Here is a 20,061-nt window from a genome sequence, read left to right as displayed (position 1 = left end):
GTGGAAAGGTTAGGCTCCCTACTCGAAAGTGAAGCGTGAACTTCCGTGAAGGGTGCATGGCTAATTCCATGGCAATCCATCCAATAGTTTTCAATATATCTCTGCTGTCAGGCAGAAACCAGTAAATTCCGAAATGTTCATTTTTCAGGAAATGGAAAAAAACATGTGGAGTTAGGAGGATGTGTCCATCATTGCTAAGAACATCTGACAATGGATCTCCAAGCTAATGCATGCCTCTGCGGTTGCTCTGCCACGCAGGGGAGATGGGCTAAACCAGCTAACTCCACTCCCTCTGATGGACTGCAAGGGGCAGGGGAGAGGGCTAAACCAGCTAACTCCACTCCCTCTGATGGACTGCAAGGGCTAAACATTCGAAAAGACATCTCATTGTGTTTGGCACAGTGCACAGTTCAGTGCTATTGGAGCTGATTGGAATATACTATGCAAAAACAGAAAAATGTCCATGAAGAAAATGGATTGGAAAATCATCTAACATGTGTAGGACTGACATGCTTTGAAAAACTATAGTAAAAGACAAAATGCACACATGGAAATAACTGGAGCTTATATAGTAACCAGCCACATGTGTCTCTCTCTGTCTCTCGCTCTCTCTCTCTCGCCCTCTTTCTCTCGTGAAACCATGTGTCACTGCTGACACCCAAGTTCTTAAAAGCTTTTCACGTCCTTTGTCCATAAATTGTGAATATGGGGGCGATACAGCTACTGGGGGTGATTTGATAACAAGCTTCTTTTTTCATGACCATCTCAAATTCATGCTAAAGCGAGTGTGACTTACAGTATATCCACTCCACATGGATGATGCACTGATGGGACACGCTAGTGTGCCACCACACGCACGCACACACATACACACATCTGCATGCACATAGAGGTACGCAGAGCATGCTGGACGGAAACACACAGCAGCACTCTTAAAAGCCTCCTCTTGCCTCCCTGATGCGTCCGTCACTATGACTAAGTGTGCTCTCTCTCACACTGCTCTCCAGATAGAACCCTGGGCCTTTCTGACATCAAACAGCCAGCACCACCCTATGACTCCATGGCATGGCTAATAGTTTCTTCTTTACACACACACACACACACACACACACACACACACACAGCGTGTGTTTTTTCATTGCCATTGTCGTAACACAGCTTGTTTAAAAGCTATAATGCATATACAACATTTATGTATAATAAACGTTTTGCTTCATGATCTATTCTAAAGGGCCGTTAACACCCAGCATAACTGTAACGATAATTATGCAAGCGTCCAAATTAATGCACGATAATGTTCTATAAACAGTGGCACCACAAAAGCATGTGTCAGAGCCCACACGGAGAGAGAGAGAGAGAGAGAGAGAGAGATCTCTGTGGTGCTCAAAGAGAGTATGCACAATAGAGAGTATGCACATGCATCACTTTTCTACCGAGACACGCCCCCCCCCCCCCCCCCCCCCCCCCCCCCCTCATCTAGACTGAGTGGCAAAACATTGAGCAGCATGGAGCATTGGAGTTTGGAAGCGCTCGTTTGTCATTGGTCCTGTTTCTAAATGTATTGCACATAATGCAGGAGGCAGCAGGACGTTGCGTTATAGAAAACGAGCCCACCTGCATGGAATGTCTTGACATAAAGTAGGTCATAACAAGTCTATGGTGGATTTTTATTAAACAAAAACTGTGCAGATGGAAAGAGTTTAACGTTGTTTAGTCAAGGCCAGAAAGTAGTTGTTTTGCCACTCAGTATAGGCGTTTCCACATAACTTCTGGGTACGATAAATGGTAAATGTTGCATTTACCTTTATCCAAGGCGCTTTACAGAGATTGTGCATTACATTCATCTTTTGGCCCGGGCATTCACACTACCGTTTGCAAGTGACCAGATCCGATCTGTGCATTCAGACTGATTTTAACAACTCAACGCAAAGCCGCCCTACATCGATTCGACATATCTGCTTTGGTTACCGTGGTAACCAACATTGCAGATAGGACCGCGTGTAGCCATTCTCTACCATTCCGCGAGAAATATCCTCATAAACGGTTGTTTCTGTACATTTCGAGAAGTATAGATTGTACGGAGGCATCCCCCAGTGTGCCTCCTCCCCAAATGACAGGAGGAGCGTCATTGTCATTTCACATCATACCCGGTTTGCATTTAACCGCCTCCCCCCCTTCGGAATTCCAATAACGTTTTCATATCGCGTCAAATAAAGAAATGATCCCAGCGGTTTGACTCATATGGATATAAAGAATCAATTGACTGAGAGAACGCGTACAGCCACTGAATTATTAACATTTTCGCTAAGAACAGACTGTATCAAATATGACTGACTGTTGTAACGACACAGAGACACCTCCCCGAACATTATCGCTGAGACAGTTTATTTATTTTTGGACCATGATGCTTATATGAGACTATTTCAAATTAAACTTCCCCTGGACCAGTGGATGAGCGAGTGACGTCAGGACTTGGGTACAGATTTCACTGTCCGCTGTAATGCTGATATAATGAAGTGACATTATTTCTATAAAACAAACGTGTGTTGCACTATTGTTCTCTCTCTTTTCTGTCCACTCAGTTGTTTTCTTTCTTTTGCTCTCGTTTGGTTGTTTTTCTCTGTCTCTTGTTTGTTTACTTAAATGAAAATACTTGTGCTCTGTAATGACGTCACGTCAGTAGTGCTCGGGGCGCGCTGCAAGTGACGTTTTGGACAGTTTGAGATGTGACTTGGGTCACACCACTTGAGTCGCATCTGTGCAATTAAATGAAAATTAAGGGAGGTGTATGATTATATCTGCATTATGTAGAGTGTGTTTGTACGCGTGTTTGTGGTGTGTTTGTATGTGCGTTCTTATGTGTACTTATTATAGCATCTGTGTTTGTATGTGCATGCATTTGTTCTGGTGTGTGTTTGTGTATATATGTGTGTGGTGTGTATTTGTATGTGCACTCGACCTTCGTGGTCTGTGTTTGTTTTGTGGATGTGTTTGGGTTTGTGGTGAGCCTTCCAGCTCTAGCAATGCACTACACCAGTGGTTCTCAAACGTTCCTATATCTCAATGCACTACACCAGTGGTTCTAAACCGTTCCTATATCTAAAAAGAGTCCGCAGCCCACCCATCTGAACACTGAACACTGTTAACTCATTCTGACCTGAGATCAGATTTAAAAAATGTCTGTTTGAAAATGACAGTCGTTCTTCGATTTTTCAAAAATAGCTAAAGCATAACGTAATGCTAACACCAAAAGGGGTTCCTGCCTAAAATGGGTTAAAAGTGATCAGATGGGTATTTTTTAGAGCATGTTTATTTCAATGATCAATCAAATCGATTGTGTTTTCCAGTCTGGATTAACGAAACTAACGTAAGTAACGTTCCTACTTATTGGTACTGTAGTTGGTACCACTTTGAGTCCTGTCAAGATGTTAAGAGACAGCCACATTAATCCACATCCACGCAGACATCATATTTACATACTGACAGAGACAGAAGAATGATCCCCCTACTGTATGTGTACACACATGCTCATGCACATACACACACATACACACACACACACACACACACACACACACACACACACACACACACACACACACACACACACAAACGCACACACGCGCACCGCACATGCACACACACACACACACACACACACACACACACACACACACACACACACACACACACACACACACACGCTCAAGTGTCACTTTGGATCTGATTTAACGCATGCTTTAATGCACATTAAGTGACAATCGATGAACCAGTCTGTGAAAGCAGAGAATGAGTCCTTCTAACCTTTCCTTCACTACATACAATGCACTAGAGTATATAAGTCGGGACATTCATGTATATAAACCATTGGTGGAGGGGAGGCACATAACCGCAATGCGGTTATTTTATAGGCCTACTGTACATTTATTTATTAAAAAAAAAAAAAAATATATTTTAACTCCTTCATCAAAAAACAAGGTTACCACCATGCAAGCATTGAACTTGAAGAATTGTAATTGCTATTTTCTATTTTCATTCAGCTTTTTATAGGCCATATACTGTACTGTACATAAATGCTTATGAATTCGTACACTTGGATTGAAACAACCTACTGTAAGACAGGCTACCTAGTACCTATAGTATGTATTTAAGAAGATAATGTCTCTGTCTGTTCAAGAGCTGCCTGGGGAATTACTTTCTAGAAAGGATTCAGAAGTGCTGTGTTCTGTCATCAACCACCTTTTGTACTTGTTACAATCACGCTCTCTCCAGAGATTCACACCTTCTCTTTTGCCTGAGGGGAAACCCACCTTCCTGCCTAATGTGTGAAGATCATTTAGCGCCAGTTCACACAACCTACTGTATTGTGAGTAAACTCTACACAAGTGAAGGTCAAAGGTCAAAGAGAGAGAGAGTGTTGCTAGGGTTCAGATGTGGGTCAACCAGAGGGAAGTGAAGGAAATGATTTGCATTGATCAAAGACCAACTAGGCGAGCTGACATCGGAATGTGCATTAAATATCCATTATACTGTAGGGATATGCCAACATGATTCTGATGCCTCAGATCAAAACAATGGCTTCATGTCTATCTGGATCCATTCAGGGCGGGAACCCCTTTGGGTGTTAGCATTATGTTATGCTTTAGCTATTGAAAAATAGCAGATCTACAAGCTCATAGGGCTTGTAGGTCTGCTATTTTTGAAAAATCAAAGAACGACTGACATAGAAACATAGCTAGAGGAAATGCAGTCAGGTTCTTTTCCTGGAATGTTGGAGGTATAAATGGGACTGTTAAACGAGCTAAGGTTTTCGACCATTATCAAGAAATTTAAAGCTGACATTACATTTCTACAAGAAACCTATTTACGCACTGCGGATGAAATAAGGCTTTCTAGACCATGGATTGGTCAGATTTTTCATTCCAAATTTGACACCAAAACATGTGGGACAGCTATATTGATTAATAAGATTGTACAGTTTACTTCTACTGACGTTGTCTCAGACTCGTCTGGTCGCTTTGTCATTGTAACCGGCTCATTATATCAGACCCCTGTTGTTCTTGTTAACGTATATGCACCTAATTGGGATGATGTTGTCTTTATGAAAAGATTTTTGTCTAGCCTACCAAATTTGAACACTCACCACCTGATACTGGCCGGTGATCTGAATTGTTTTATAGACAATCTTCTTGACAGGTCTAGTACTAGAGCAGCCGTGCCCTCAAAGATGTCTAAAACTTTTTCTACCTTTATGAACCAGTGTGGCTGCATCGATCCATGGAGATTTCGGTAAAAAAGTTTTCTTATTTTAGTCATGTCCACCATTCGTACACACGCATAGACTATTTCTTTCTTGATAGGGTTTTGCTGCCGTCCCTGGTCTCAGCAGACTACTCTGCTATAACCGTCTCTGACCATGCCCCTGCAATCCTCGATCTAACCTTTAGGTCTAGGCCCAAGGAGACTCGGGTTTGGAGGTTGGATGTTTCTCTACTCTCGTCTGATGAGTTTTGCAGTACTATCTCACAAGCCATAGACGTCTTCCTTATGACTAACAAGAATAGTGAAACTTCACCCTCATTATTATGGGAGACATTAAAGGCAAATATCAGGGGAGTAATAATTTCGTATACGGCACATGCCAACAAGCTTCGTCTCGTTAGACAAAGAGAACTGTTAGCTCTTATCACTGATATTGATTATCATTATGCCATTGGTCCGACTCCGGAGCTTTACAAGGACTGAGTTCCATACCAGACAGGATACAACCTTTTAACAACTAGGGATGCAGAGCGGCTTCTTCTCAGATCTCGTAGTACTTTGTATGAGCATGGGGACAAAGCGGGACGTCTTCTCGCTCACCAGTTAAAGAGTAGATCGGCCTCACAATCAATTTCTCAGATTCGTGACAGTTCAGAATCACTGACTACAGATCCCAAATTAATAAATAACACTTTTAAGACATTTTACTCAAAACTCTATACGTCCCAGGCGCCGGAGGACAACTCGACTATGCTAGAGTTTTTCTCAAAAGATTTCCTCAGAGGATTGTCGTGGTCTAGATCGACCTCTGGCGCTTGGAGAGATTATATCAGCTATCCGGCTGATGCAAAGTGGGAAGTCTCCGGGCCCTGACGGCTTTCCGGTAGAATTTTTTAAGAAATTCACAGACCAGTTGGCTCCTCTGCTCCTAGAAATGTTTGAGGACTCCTTACAAGAGGGTGTTCTACCACCGACCCTTACACAGGCATCCATTTCTTTACTTCTTAAAAAGGATAAAGATCCCACTTGCTGCTCTTCGTATCGTCCAATTTCACTTCTCAATGTGGATGTAAAAACATTGGCTAAAGTGCTAGCGGGTAGACTGGAAACGGTTCTTCCCACGGTAATATCTGAAGATCAGACGGGCTTCATAAAGAATCGCCACTCTTTTGCTAATGTCCGTAGACTACTGAGCATCATCAATTCCCCTAGTTCGGAGATCGAACCGGAAGTAGTAATCTCATTAGATGCGGAAAAGGCCTTTGACAGGGTGGAATTAAGGTACTTGTTCCTCACTCTAGAGAGGTTTGGCTTTGGGGAAAGGATCCTGTCATGGATACGCTTGCTTTACACTAACCCGCAGGCCTGTGTTGCAACAAACAACTGTCGATCAACATTTTTTCCACTCACACGTGGGACATGCCAGGGATGCCCCTTATACCCTTTGCTGTTTGCCGCTGCCATCGAGCCATTGGGGTGAGGAGAGGGGGTATTGAGCACAGAGTGTCCCTCTATGCAGACGACTTGTTACTCTACATATCTGACCCTGTTCCCAGTATTCCACACATTTTATCCCTTCTTGACACATTTGGAAGCTTCTCTGGTTACAAACTAAATTTACAAAAAAGTGAGTGTTTCCCGATTAATGAACTGGCCCGCGATGTTTCCCAGTCTCTCCAATCTTTCAATGTGGCAAACAATGGCTTCAAATATTTGGGTATAAATATAACCCAATCTTTTGGCTCTCTTCTTGAACAAAATTTCACTGCATTGACAACCAGGGTCAAGACTGACCTCCAGAGGTGGAATGCTCTGCCTCTTTCCCTGGCTGGCAGAGTACAGACTGTTAAAATGAACATATTACCTAGATACTTGTATCTTTTCCAATGTCTCCCAATATTCCTCCCAAAATCGTTTTTTACTAAATTAGACTCTTTATTTGGGAAGGTAAAACCCCAAGAATCAGATTGCCTTTACTGCAGAGAATTAGAGCTGAGGGTGGACCGAGCCTTCCAAACTTCAGGTATTATTATTGGGCTGCTAACATTCACAAAATAATTCTCTGGTTGAGTGAGCCTGAAGACTGCTGGTGTAGACTTGAGGCTGGTTCCTGCATTTCGTCCTCGCTTGAAGCGTTGGTGTGTAGTCCTGTACCTTTTGTGCCGTCAAAATACAGTACAAACCCGATTGTTGTCTCAACACTTAAGGTCTGGGGACAGATTAGGAAGGAGTTTGGTTGGTCATTGCTCACCATGTCAGCACCCATCTGCAATAATCATCTTTTTTTACCTGCTAAAATGGACTCTGGGTTTGCTGCATGTGGAAGAGAAGGTTTGATTCACTTCCGAGACTTGTATATAGATGGCCAATTTGCAGAATTCGGAGATTTGTGTGCAATCTATTACCTGCGACAATCTGACCGGTTTAGATATTTCCAGGTTCGACACTTTGTTAAAACCCACTCTCCAACATTCCCGCAGTTACCTATGCGGTCGGGTGTGGAGGTCTTTATGCCTGCAGCAAGCCTAGCTAGAGGTGTTGTTTCTTGTCTCTATGAGACTATCCCCCGCAGAGACCCGGGTTTGGATAAGATCAGGGCAGGCTGGGAGGCTGAATTGGAGATCGCATTTTCAGATGAGTGGTGGGAGCAGGCAACGGAGAGGGTTAATTCTTCCTCTTCCTGTGCTAGGCTTAGCCTCATTCAGTTTAAAGTTCTCCACAGAACTCATTACAGTAAACAAGGTTATCTAAAATATATCCGGGCATGACGGATAGTTGCGATAGATGTTCACAATCACCAGGGAATCTGTCCCACATGTTCTGGTCTTGCCCCAAATTGATCCCATTCTGGAAATCTTTCTTTGACATAATTTCTGAAGTGCTGGAGACAACCATTTTGCCTTGCCCACAAATTGCAATTTTTGGAATCCCGGAGGAGGATGTAGTTTTACCCAGAAAGCAACTTAATGTTATTGCCTTCGCCTCATTAATCACCCGCAGGAGGATACTTTTACAGTGGAAGGCTGAGTCCCCTCCCTCGGCTAAATCATGGTTGATTGATGTTATGTCCTTTCTGAAACTTGAAAAGATCAAATTCACAATTCGAGGGTCCAAATTTTACAACCATTGGCAACCTTTAATATCGTATGTAAGCAGTTTAGAATCACTTTCACCTGACTGAAGATACATGGTGTTGGTGTGCGGATCTCTACCTGGTGCAATATATATAGCATAATATGTCGGAAATCATTACACATGAGAGTCGAGAAATGAGCCAATTAAGCGCTTTATCTCTTTATATGTGTATATATATAGTATTTTTATTTAATATTACTTTGTTTTATTTTTATTTACCCGTTTGTATTATTGTTAATCTTACCCCTCATTGAAGTTGTTTATTAACCATCACCATGTGATCCCTTTCTTTGTGTCTTAGTATCTTATCTACCCATTGGTTTTATACCTGTATATACTGTATGTTGTGTGTATTGCTTTGTACTCAAATTATTATTATTGTTTTTTATACCTGTGTTTGTATGTTGTTTGTATGTCTGGCCTCGTGGGGAAAGATGGTGGGTGGGTGGGGAGGACTGGAAAGGGAGTTGTGGGAGAAAATGTAAAAGAAACGAAGAGTCGTATTCTCTTTCTGTTAAAACTGCACATGATCTAACTCTTTGAATAAAATTTACTTAAAAAAAAAAAAAAAAAACATGGCTTCAATGTGGGTCTCGGACTTCATGTGGCCGGCCTGTGATGTCAGTCAGCTATGACATATCTGTGACACATGCCTCCAATATGGGCAAGGTTTCAGCCCGGTCCAAGTAAAAATACATCCAAATTGTACTTAGGTATAGTACGTCAGTAAATGTACTTGGTTACTTATCACCACTGGTGCTACGCCGTAAAAAGAAATGACTGTGGATAAAAAGATAGCTAAAGAGTGAGACTCAAAGAAAGTCCATTGAGCATACACAAGTGGTGTACAAAACCTGTGTGGCCCTCCCAAAACCTTTAACCAAGGCCTCTTCCTGATTAGCTGTAAACAAACTGGACTTTCTCCCCTCTGCCTTTGTCTGAGCAAGCAAGCAAGCAATATGATGATTATACGCTGCCGCTACTGCTCTCGCGTCACGGAGGAACTGGGCCGGGGATGGGACTGGGGCTTGTTCCCTCCCAGGTTTTGGGGGGAGATTGGGGAGTTCAAAGTCATGGAAGTTCAAAGCCTCTGCTGGGGGATGTTCAAATGAACCACAGCCAGCCGTGAACCGAGAGGGGAGGAAGCTAGGGAGGCCACGCTGCTTAAGCTCTCTGAAGGTCTTAGCGACAGTAAGGGCAGTAGGAGGACAGGGGAAACAAAAAAGTCACTAATTTAATTGTGATAATCCCCACGTGACTAACCACGACGAGAGGTGACCAACAGGCGGAATTTCATTGGTGTACAAGTGTGGAGTTGAGAGCATATAGATTAATTGGTGTCAACTAAAGCTGGAATGGATTCTGGATTCTAATGGATTGCAGAGACAATGCTGAAAACATCCTCTCCTATTCCAAAGTCTCACTGGATTGATTATACTTCCAAAACAGACCGCTGAAGCAGTTTCGGGAATTGTTTTTCCTTTTTTTCTAAACACCTGATGTATAGAGTGACAGTGAAATTACACTGCATGCTGCCATTAAAATTCTTTCCCTTTGCAAGAGAGAATGAAGACAAAATACACACACTGACAATTCAATGTATAAACCATTCTTTTACACAAAGAGAGAGTCCTGAGACTGACTAGGTAGTACTTTCTCAAGTATCCATTTCCCTTACTGAGTTACACAATGCCATTCATTTGATGCAACAGAGTTGTGGACATATTCAGTTCACATGCATGGACCCAGGGGACAGCAGATGACATCAAAGGAATTTCCTTCGTGTAGGCAGTCTCAACAAAGGCATATTAATTACAAGGAATCTGGTTTTGAATGGAAAAAGCTGTCAGTTACTGAATTAGAAACTTTGTTTACAGTATAACGCCTCTGTTCTATTTTTTTTTTGTATTTTTTTTGCTGTAATTTGCAGTAATTGCAGTAAAAATAATAGAGGCCGGTTTTCTACAAAACCACAATCCCTTGCACTACATTGTACATTACTCTGGTCCAACTTTTTCCACCAAAAATATAGGCTATAAACAATAAAGCTGATTCTGACTCTCAACTTTGTTTTGGCAAAGAAAATGCAAAAAAATGTACTACTGTATATTAAAATGCTGATACTAGGTCTCCTCCACACACGTGTACATGCGCGCACACACGCATGCCTACACAAAAACATGCACGCATGCGTGTGCACAACTGCGCACACACACACACACACACACACACACAGGTGCGGTACATACACCAGCGCTTAAAGCTTTTATTGGCCCTGGCAAATGTTAGCAAGCAGCTTTAGGTCTTTAGTGTGTGAATTAGCTCTAGCTAGTAGTGCCTCTCCCTGTTGTTTTTCGCCCTGATTCAGCAATCCTAGTGTTTGGAACTGGTCAGCACAGAGTGCACAACCCCTCAAAGCTCAATGGCCACTGGGAATGCCAGCTCATCGACTATTATAATGACGTGCTCTCTATCGCTCTGCACCTCTCTCTGTCCCGTTTCTCTCTCTCTTTTTCTCTTTCTGATTGAGTTTACTATCTCTCTCTTTCTCTCTCTGTACAGAGAGATGAACAATGGCTGGTGGGGTTGTGTATGCCGTGATTGTGGCTGCTCTGAAAGTTCATAGTCAACAAAAGTGTGTAAAAAAAAATCCCATGAGGGGATTTAAATGGATTAAAATGAAATTTGATGTTTGGCAAACTGAAAACAGAGAGATCGCCATAATACATTTTACAGGCTGTGAATTAGAACATAGATAAGCAACAGCTAAGCTCCCTGGTCTGAGAATCACAGAATACATTTGGTGCACAATATACTTTGCTGTTTCTGATTCCACCCTGGTACCAGGCCATGTTTTACCTTACCTTGCTACAGGCACAAGCCACAGCAAGAAGATGGGGGCACAAAACAGATCTGATGTTGACATAATGTTACGGTCTGCTTATCGTGAGCTGACATGAAAACAAAAGGGACTGACCTTGAGCTTATCAAAGCGCTCGGTGAGCGAGGACACCTGGTGCTCTCGGTGGCGCCCCACCAGCTTGCAGAGGGCGCAGATGAGCTGGTCGTCCACCATGCAGTACATGTTGACCTTCTCGTTCTCGTGCTCCAGGCAGGTCAGGCCGCGGAGGTGCGTGTCGGACACCGGCTCTACCAGCCGGTGGCTGGTGAAGGGCTTCTTGTTGGGATGCGTGGCGCGCAGGCAGCGGTCGCAGTACGACACCTCGCACGTCACGCACGTCTTGACGGCCTCGCGCGGGGGGTCCTGCTCGCAGAATTGGCAGCCGATGCGCGGATCCATGGCGACGACCACGGCGGCCGGGCCGCTGTGGTTGGCGTTGGTGTGGTTGGCCGAGAGCGGCGCGTGGGAGTGGCTCGAGGTGGCCGGGCTGCTACGGGCACTGCCTCCGCCACCACCGATAGTGGCACTAATGGTGCCGCTGTAGGGCCGCTGGGGCTGCAGGCGCCGGCTCTCGGTGGGTGAGTTGGGGCCGCTAAGCGAGGCCTTCTGGAAGCGGTCAATGATGTTCTGCAGGGTCACATTGCGCTTGAGGCCCTCCAGGCCGCGGTGGTTCAGCGTAATGACGTAGCGGCAGGTGGGGCACTGAAAGGCCGAGATGGACTCGAGTGGCTTGCTGGTGGAACAGTGGGAGACCAGGATGCGGTGGGCGCAGTTGAAGCACAGGCTGTGGGCGCAGGGCAAGAGCAGGGGATCTTCGAACAACTCCAGGCAGATCGGGCAGGTCAACTCGGACTCCAGTGTTTCCATCTTCAGTTGAACCGATCTAGAGGTGACATCAAATCCCACGAAAGCTGGCTAGTCACCTGCCAAGAACAAAAGACAAGCTGTCAATATAGGATTGATGTCTAATTAAGGCCTTGAAATAAAACTTGCTATGATTTTGAAATGTCCTCTTTCTATTCGGCAGCTGCAGAGCACGAATAACAGTTCTTACTTTTCATTCACTGTTCAAATTCATGACACTGGCTTCAGTTCCGGCACACATTTTGGTTCAGTAAAAGGCAATGACAGACAGTCTGATCACATCCACCCTGCACACATTCTTCTGGTACCCTCTATTGTTCACTGACAGCGTAGAACACATCACTCCCAATTCCAAGTAGAAGGGGAAGGACCATGGGTGGAGTAAAGAGCGAGTATGGACTTTGAAGCTGAAAGACGGGAGAATGAGAGATGGGTTGGGTGATAGACAATGACAGAGAAGACAGATAAGCAGCAAAGGGGATAGATAGAAAACAGGAGACCTCTCCATCTCTGTAACACCCTGACAGCTTTGTGTCCTTCACGTCCTTTCAGCTGCACTCTACAGTACGTTTGTAGTCTTAACGCGCATATAAGCACTGAACCTTTGCCTTGCCACCCCTTGCCTTTCTCTCCATCTTCATTTTCCTCTCTGGTGCATTTCCCTAATTACTTGTCTCTGATCTCCTCTTGCCACTGTTCTATGTTTCACAGACTTTCTCCGTGACCCAGACTGCTCTGGGGATAGGTTGAACCTGTCTGAATCTGTCTGCTGCATGTCTACTGTCAATTATACTGTCTATAATTGTGTCCCTTTGCACTGTTGCTTAAAACCCAATCTAGCTACAGGAGAAGCAATAATTTAATATCATCAACCTTATTTTAACAGCAGCAGAAGAGCAATACTAAACTGCCTGACTCCTCATTAAAGGCTCAGGACCTACAACAGAAACATCAATCTAGTGTTGTATGAGGCAAACTCTACCATAACCCTGTCTGTGTCACCGTTTAGAACTGTGGGCTGAGCGATAACATTTTTACATAATGAAAACATATATCAGACAAAAGCACACAAAATGGATTTATTTAATTGCCTGCACAATTAATGTTTTTAAGTCTCACCTTAAGACAGCACTTTGGTCAACCTTGGTCAAAACGTGCTCTATAAATAAAGTTTGATTTGATTTCCCCCAGTGCACATTTCACCTTTTAAAGAAACAACGCAGGAATGGTGAAATGACAGATGACTCCAGATTCCTGAAACTGCTAATGAATTCCAGAAGCTGCTAAAGTAATAGATCAATAGAATAGAATACACAGGATCACACGTTTTGTCTTATCCTTTTAGCAGCATTGTATCATTGTACCACTGTACTGAGCTGGCTCCAAGACCATTATGTGTCATTATGTACTCCCTCCTGTACAGTCGTCTATTACCTAATTACAAATGGGACTGATGGAATTGTATTGCTGCTGTTCAACAGGGATTTAGATGTTAAAACAAACACTGTATTCAGTATAATCCCAACAAATCCACAAACCTTTGCTATTTTGTAGTAGTTGCACATGAATGGTTCGAACGTCAGCCGCAGCCTACTTAATATTTATATACACAAAGGGTTCAACCTTGGTCTGCCATTATGACAATTGAGGACTTCTATCATAGAAAATTGCATTCAATATGTCCTCTCCACATACTCTTATTCTAATTTAAAAGTCACATGCAACAATACATGACAATCACAATTTATCTGTGCATAACACTGCATATTGAACAGTTATGGCACAAATCATATACATCAATCAATCATTCAGTCAGTGATAAATCTGGATAAATCATACCAGTTAATCAATTGGTATCCAATTTATGTCAAACTAAAACAACACAATCCTCTCTGTCGGTTTGATTCCGAGAGCTGTGTGTGTGTGTGTGTGTGTGTGTGTGTGTGTGTGTGTGTGTGTGTGTGTGTGTGTGTGTGTGTGTGTGTGTGTGTGTGTGTGTGTGTGTGTGTGTGTGTGTGTGTGTGTGTGTGTGTGTGTGTGTGTGTGTGTGTGTGTGTGTGTGTGTGCGTGCGTGCGTGCGTGCGTGCGTGCGTGCGTGCGTGCGTGCGTGCGTGCGTGCGTGCGTGCGTGCGTGCGTGCGTGCGTGTTAGAACGTGGTGTCCTCTCTTCCTGAACCTGGGTTCATGTACCGAAATATTATTGTGACCTTTGTGGTTATGGTGAGCAAAGCGCTTCGTCGTGTTGCTAACCATTAGCAGCTGTTACCAGCTCAAGACCGGCTTGAGATAAAACAATGTCTTTGAGCTGAAAGGCTCAAAGACATCTGCGACAACAAAGTCTTGTCGTCGTTCTCCTGCCTACATGCTCCACATGACACAACCATGTCTGACATCAAGCTATGTTCAAAGCAAAAATGATTTAAGTGTCCACTAATTGCTTGGGAAGGGCAGCGGACTGAGAATATGGTTGTACATGCAAACAACAGCGTCCCCACAAAATGCATTACCGGGGAGATAAATGAATAGCAGCCTATAGCCAATCATGCAGATGTTATGTTGATAAAAGGCAACATGCAGCAACCGTGTGTGTGTGTGTGTGTGTGTGTGTGTGTGTGTGTGTGTGTGTGTGTGTGTGTGTTTGTGTGTGTGTGCGCGTGTTTGTGTCAAATGTGCTTCAGAGCATCCTTGTTTGTGCATTTGTCTCAGCCTTTGCACATCTTTTGCAAATAATGCCCTTCCACAATATTCACCTTGACTGCAATTTATCAGATAGTCTATCTGCTTGTTATCGCACAGCCTGGCAGTGTTGGGGAAAGAGATAGAGGTAGAGAGAGAGAGAGAGAGAGAGAGAGAGAGAGAGAGAGAGAGAGAGAGAGAGAGAGAGAGAGAGAGAGAGAGAGAGAGAGAGAGAGAGACCCCACAGCAGCTTGCTACCTCTTGAGAGAGCAGACATGAGGTTCTGCTCTGCTAAGCCAACAATAGCCCTAATTTATCTCCACTAAATCAGATAGGGAATAACTAGGGACAGGAGACTCGAGATAAAAAGAGAGAGAGGGCGGGGGAGAGGCATGAGTAACAGTTGTGCCCTCATAACGCCCAGGTTGCTGGCCTTTTTCAGCTCACATGGAGTGATGAGGGTGAAGAAATGGCATAGTCATAGGCCCTCATTTATCAACCGTGCGTACGCCAAAATATGGGTGCACGCCGAAATTACCGACATTTTCGGCATTTACCATTTCCGCCAAAGCTTGAAATTTAACTTGAGTAGGACAAAAAGTCACGTCTGGTCGGGAGCTGTCGTACGCTTTGTCCTCACCTGTTTTTCTGTCGTAGAACAGCGGAGCAGCATTGTTTGACCAGCTGAGAGGCTGTCACAGGCATCTAAACATATGTTTTCACTCCTAAAATGTATAAAACTAATACATTAGTTTCTCCTACAATAGTTAACTTCCATGACATGGATCGAGAGGCATTTGCATAGCTATTAGCTGCAGTTATAGCTCTTCTTTTCGCAGATAAGTTATTCTGGGACCGAGTCTATGCAGCTATAGTCAAGACTACCAACCAACACCAACGGGTATGGCTACTGCAATCTACAGCCATGTCTTTCTCGCATTACGTCTCGTCCTTTTAATTAAGGATAAACCTGACGCGTCGCTCGAATGCCAAATGTGCCTTGCTGGCGTGCCAGCCAGCGCAAGTGCAGGGGAGTCGAGGCAGAGCCGAAGAGTTTGATCAATCCTCAAGGATTTATTTATTTATTTCCCAAATGGTCTAAAAATTAGTTATTTAGCATACTTTTACCAATGAATTAGCCTATACACAGACAGCGACTGATCAGCCTATTTTGGACGATATGGGTCTTTTCTCGAGTCAGTGTGTAGTCTCACTAGTCTGTGTAGGGTTAGGTCTCTTTGGTGAATTCTTGATCAGTGTTATTATGTCACGCCTCAAGAACAACTACAAAAGAAACCCGATTAGCACTTTTTAACACCTCTTGGACGGCCAGTGTCTCTCAAGACAGACTGTTGCCTGAGGAACAACAGGGGAGGCGCTGTTTTCCCGAATATTTGACGATGGGATTCTCAGATTGCCGGCGGAGAGGTCCAAAATGTTCGGAATTCCCAGAAAATATGTAATGTAAATGTAAAATGTCCACGAAAATCTTCATGGGGGCCTAAAGGGGCCCTGGGAATCTTCATGGGGGCTGTGGCCCCGTGGCCCCCACAGACTCTACGTCGTTGAGTCGAGGGGACCGCATCGGAGATAGGCTAACCCAGCCAGCCCACCAGTGCCATGTACATGAGGCTGGTTTAGGCAGCACATTCATATAATTGACACTGCCCAGCCACTGCAGCAGCGACTCGCGAGGCAATCTAAATAGATTGTCATAAACGTGCATGGTCACTTAGAGACAGACAGGACAGGAGGGAGGAGATGCACCTAAAACAGCAGCGTGTGTGCGCGCCTATTTAATTGTTATTTAATTCATATGGTTCACATGCCTCACAGGTTCAGGTTTTCGTTCACTAATATATTTTGTTGTATATTAAATGAATGAAGACTTTAATAATTTAGGCTACAACAGTAGCCTACAACTAACAACACACAGCAGGCGCGTAGCGTGGATCAAATGATTGACTGGGCAAATTAGCATGGGGGGGGGCGCATCCCCGGCCGTTAGGTGTGAAGTGTGGACGGTTTGGGGGACCATTTAAAACAAAGGCATGCTGTGGTTTACTAACCAGAAAGGCAAGCGAGGTGAGAGGAGAAACAGACAGGGTAGGCCTTTCTTTAATTCATGCAGGTGTTCGTTCTTTATATATTTAAGATACAATGACACACCAGTTGGGCTTGCAAGTTGCGTGTGCGTGCGTGCGCCTGTGTGTGTGTGTATGAGAGGGTGGTGAGGCGGGCAGCAAGGGGAAACTTTTTAATTTGCTTTTTCCATTGTGTAACTAGGTTACCATGCGTTGTTTTGTCGTATTGCAGAACGTTCATGTCGCAAAAACGAGGGCGAGGCTTGATAGATTTCAGCCGTCACATTTATTAACGTCGGAACGAAATTAAGGAAGGATCAGCTGTTTGCGATCACTTTATAAATGCTGTGGCGACGTGGGTGTACTACGAAACCTGCACTCGAATCTGTGGCAGATTTTACTCGATTGATAAATGAGGGCCTTAGTGTATAAATATAGCCTATAGAAATATGAGTGAAGAAGGAGTTATAGTACAAAACGGGAAAAAGGCACTCCACGGAGCGCATATTTCCATATAGGAAATATATTTGTAATACAGCATATAGCTCATATCCACATATACTGTATGTTAATCATACATGTGCCATATAAAAATATAGAGATATACAGGCTGGGTTGCCAGGGCTGTGTACACTGTGGGTTGCAGCCATCAGGGCCAGGCGCGTAACTACCGTGACACAGACAGCGCAGTTGTGTTGGGGCCCAGAGGCATTTGGGGCACACAGCTTCCCACCCGTGCCGTCGGTAAAATAAATGTATAAATAGTGATCCAATAACAGTTGAGTTGACCAAAGTTTGGCATCTTGTAACTGAGCAGCAGTTCCTTAGTCAGCACTCAGCACTATATGACTTCTGTTTTGGTTGAGGAGAGACAACAACAGGAAACAAGGCAGATATTCAGTAATATTCACAGAAGAAAAGCTGTGATTCAGTATCACCAGTCAGGACATGTGACCACAAGAACATCACTGTTTGAAACTACAGCAGTGCTTTTCAATGTTTCTGTGGAAAAAAAATCTGAAGTAAATGTAAATAGTTGACCTCTGTATTGAGAAATTAGTCTAGATGAAAAAGCTGCATGAGAATATAGTAGTCTAGTCACTTCTGGGTATGTCATAATAGGTAAACATGGATGGGACATACCGGTAATAATGAACATTTGGCAAAATTAGCGGATCTATAAGCTCACAACTAATTTTGTCGCCACGTATTGTGAGCATGTATAATGCCCGGAAATCAAAGTTGGGTCTCCCGCGTGAAAGCCAACATCTTAACCACTAGTCTAAAAGGTAGTCTCCCTTAGCCTGCAGTCTTAGAGCCACTAACTGCTAGATCAGCTATATTTGCTATATTTGGTAAAACAACAAACCATAGCTATAAGGTTTAAGTGGTTAAACTGAAAACTGACATTGTTAAAACGGTGACAGTGAAAAACCTGTACTAAAATACATAAAACTGTAGCCTTTAAGTCTGAAATGTATGACTTTCTAAACATTACAAAGTAAACATTGATCAACAGAGAGAGATGATTGCATAGCCATTTAGGAAGTGTGTCTATCATTAAGAGCACTTACACTAGGCCTTAGTCATGTGTCCAGTGTGCCACCACCGGTCAGACCTAATTTCCCGGCACAGAGAGCCTCACACTTGTGTCTGTTCAAACAATAATGTGGTGGTGTTTAACAGAGCACATCTATAATTAACACCCAGTGTTCAGACACAATAAAAAGGCCTGTTAAGCTCGTGTTATATCACTCAGGGGAAACCATGTGAGCAATGATGGGAGTCACTTAGAAACAAATCAATTAGCCTCGTGTGAAAAAAAGGCATTGTGCTTTATCGCCACACTGAGCGGAGATGCAGACACGCATGAACATAGACGCACACACAAAGTCAACTCGAGGCAAATTTATTCATGCTCAAGCTAATTTAAATACACATTATAGTTGCTGTGCACTGTGTGCAGCAATGGTCAGACTAACCCTAACTCTAACCCAAAAATATTCATTAAAACTTGAAGTGGTTTGTCTTTACTTACCAAGAGGAAGTTTGTCATTGCACTGGATAAGTGGATATCAACCCAGAACCTTCCCTTTTGAACCTTCAAAGGGGAACTGGTCTACCTTCTGAGCTGCCCAGGAACACACCTTATTATTATGTCTTTTACACACACCTTATAGCATTTGTTTAAGGGAACCTTTTGCAGACTTGACATATACAGTAGGCCCACTTAAAGTCTCTTGCATTACTCAAGACAGTTCTACTGTATGTCTGTCTGTATTCCACAGTATGAAACTGATCTACAGCGTCAGTTGACATGATCAACTGCTGTACTAAGCTTGGAGGAGGGATTTGATAGAGAAGCAGTTCGGAAAACTGAAGGTCATGCATGGGTTAACCTCCCAGCGCCCAGTAATACGTATCAACGTGTTCCTAGGCGAGACCCTTTAACCCTAACAGCTTCTGCCAAGTGCTCATCATCGCCATCTGAGTGGCCATCAGCTGGGTGAAGCTGAAAGTGAATTTCCCCAAAAGGATCGATAAGGTAAAAAAAAGACAGACTAGACTGCCACCCTAATGTGAGTGAGAGAAGTCCATGTAATGAAGCAAATCAATATTGGAACACACGCACGGCCGCACGAATGCGCATGCACGCACGTGCGCATGCGCGCGCAGCCGCGCACACACACACACACACACACACACACACACAGACATGAAAAAATAATATAAAAGCAATCATTAAAGAAATGACGACCCCACTGTATGCGCAACATAAGCTGCGGTATTATGTTAATGTGCGTGGCTATTGTCCCATCCCTATACTGTGTACACACACACACACACACACACACACACTATAGGGACAGTGCTCAGCCTTGTCAGCATATTCAAGGGACTTTTATTCGATCAGCCTTGATGGATAAAAACCAACACACTAATCAGTCCATTCAACGCACATTAAGCATCCAAAGTTAAAATGCTTTTGAAAATGAATATAAGACTGTGGCCAGATCACAGAAGGAGGAGAGGACACTGGAGCAGCACGGACATGTTAAGCCTTTTTATTAGGTGCTACCGTGCTAGTATTCATCAGAGTCATGAAGGTGGCAGCATTAGGGGAAGTCTTTAAATACTG

General features: G+C 43.7%; 1 protein-coding gene across 4 annotated transcripts in view; it reads right to left on the bottom strand.

Moving 5' to 3' along the window:
• The window catches only part of LOC310873119 (putative E3 ubiquitin-protein ligase MID2), a 184,093-nt gene that overhangs the window by 77,364 nt on the left and 86,668 nt on the right, over nt 1-20,061 (bottom strand). For all 4 annotated transcript variants that reach the window (XM_083785420.1, XM_083785419.1, XM_083785422.1 and 1 more), the window contains one exon: nt 11,375-12,222. In XM_083785420.1, the coding sequence (XP_083641546.1) occupies nt 11,375-12,166 (792 nt within the window). In that variant the 5' untranslated portion in view covers nt 12,167-12,222. The remainder of the gene's footprint in view (nt 1-11,374; nt 12,223-20,061) is intronic.

Source organism: Protomyctophum parallelum, assembly GCF_964188405.1.
Source record: "Protomyctophum parallelum genome assembly, chromosome: 16".
In the NCBI taxonomy this organism is placed as follows: domain Eukaryota; kingdom Metazoa; phylum Chordata; class Actinopteri; order Myctophiformes; family Myctophidae; genus Protomyctophum; species Protomyctophum parallelum.
This window is presented reverse-complemented; position numbering and strand designations above follow the sequence as displayed.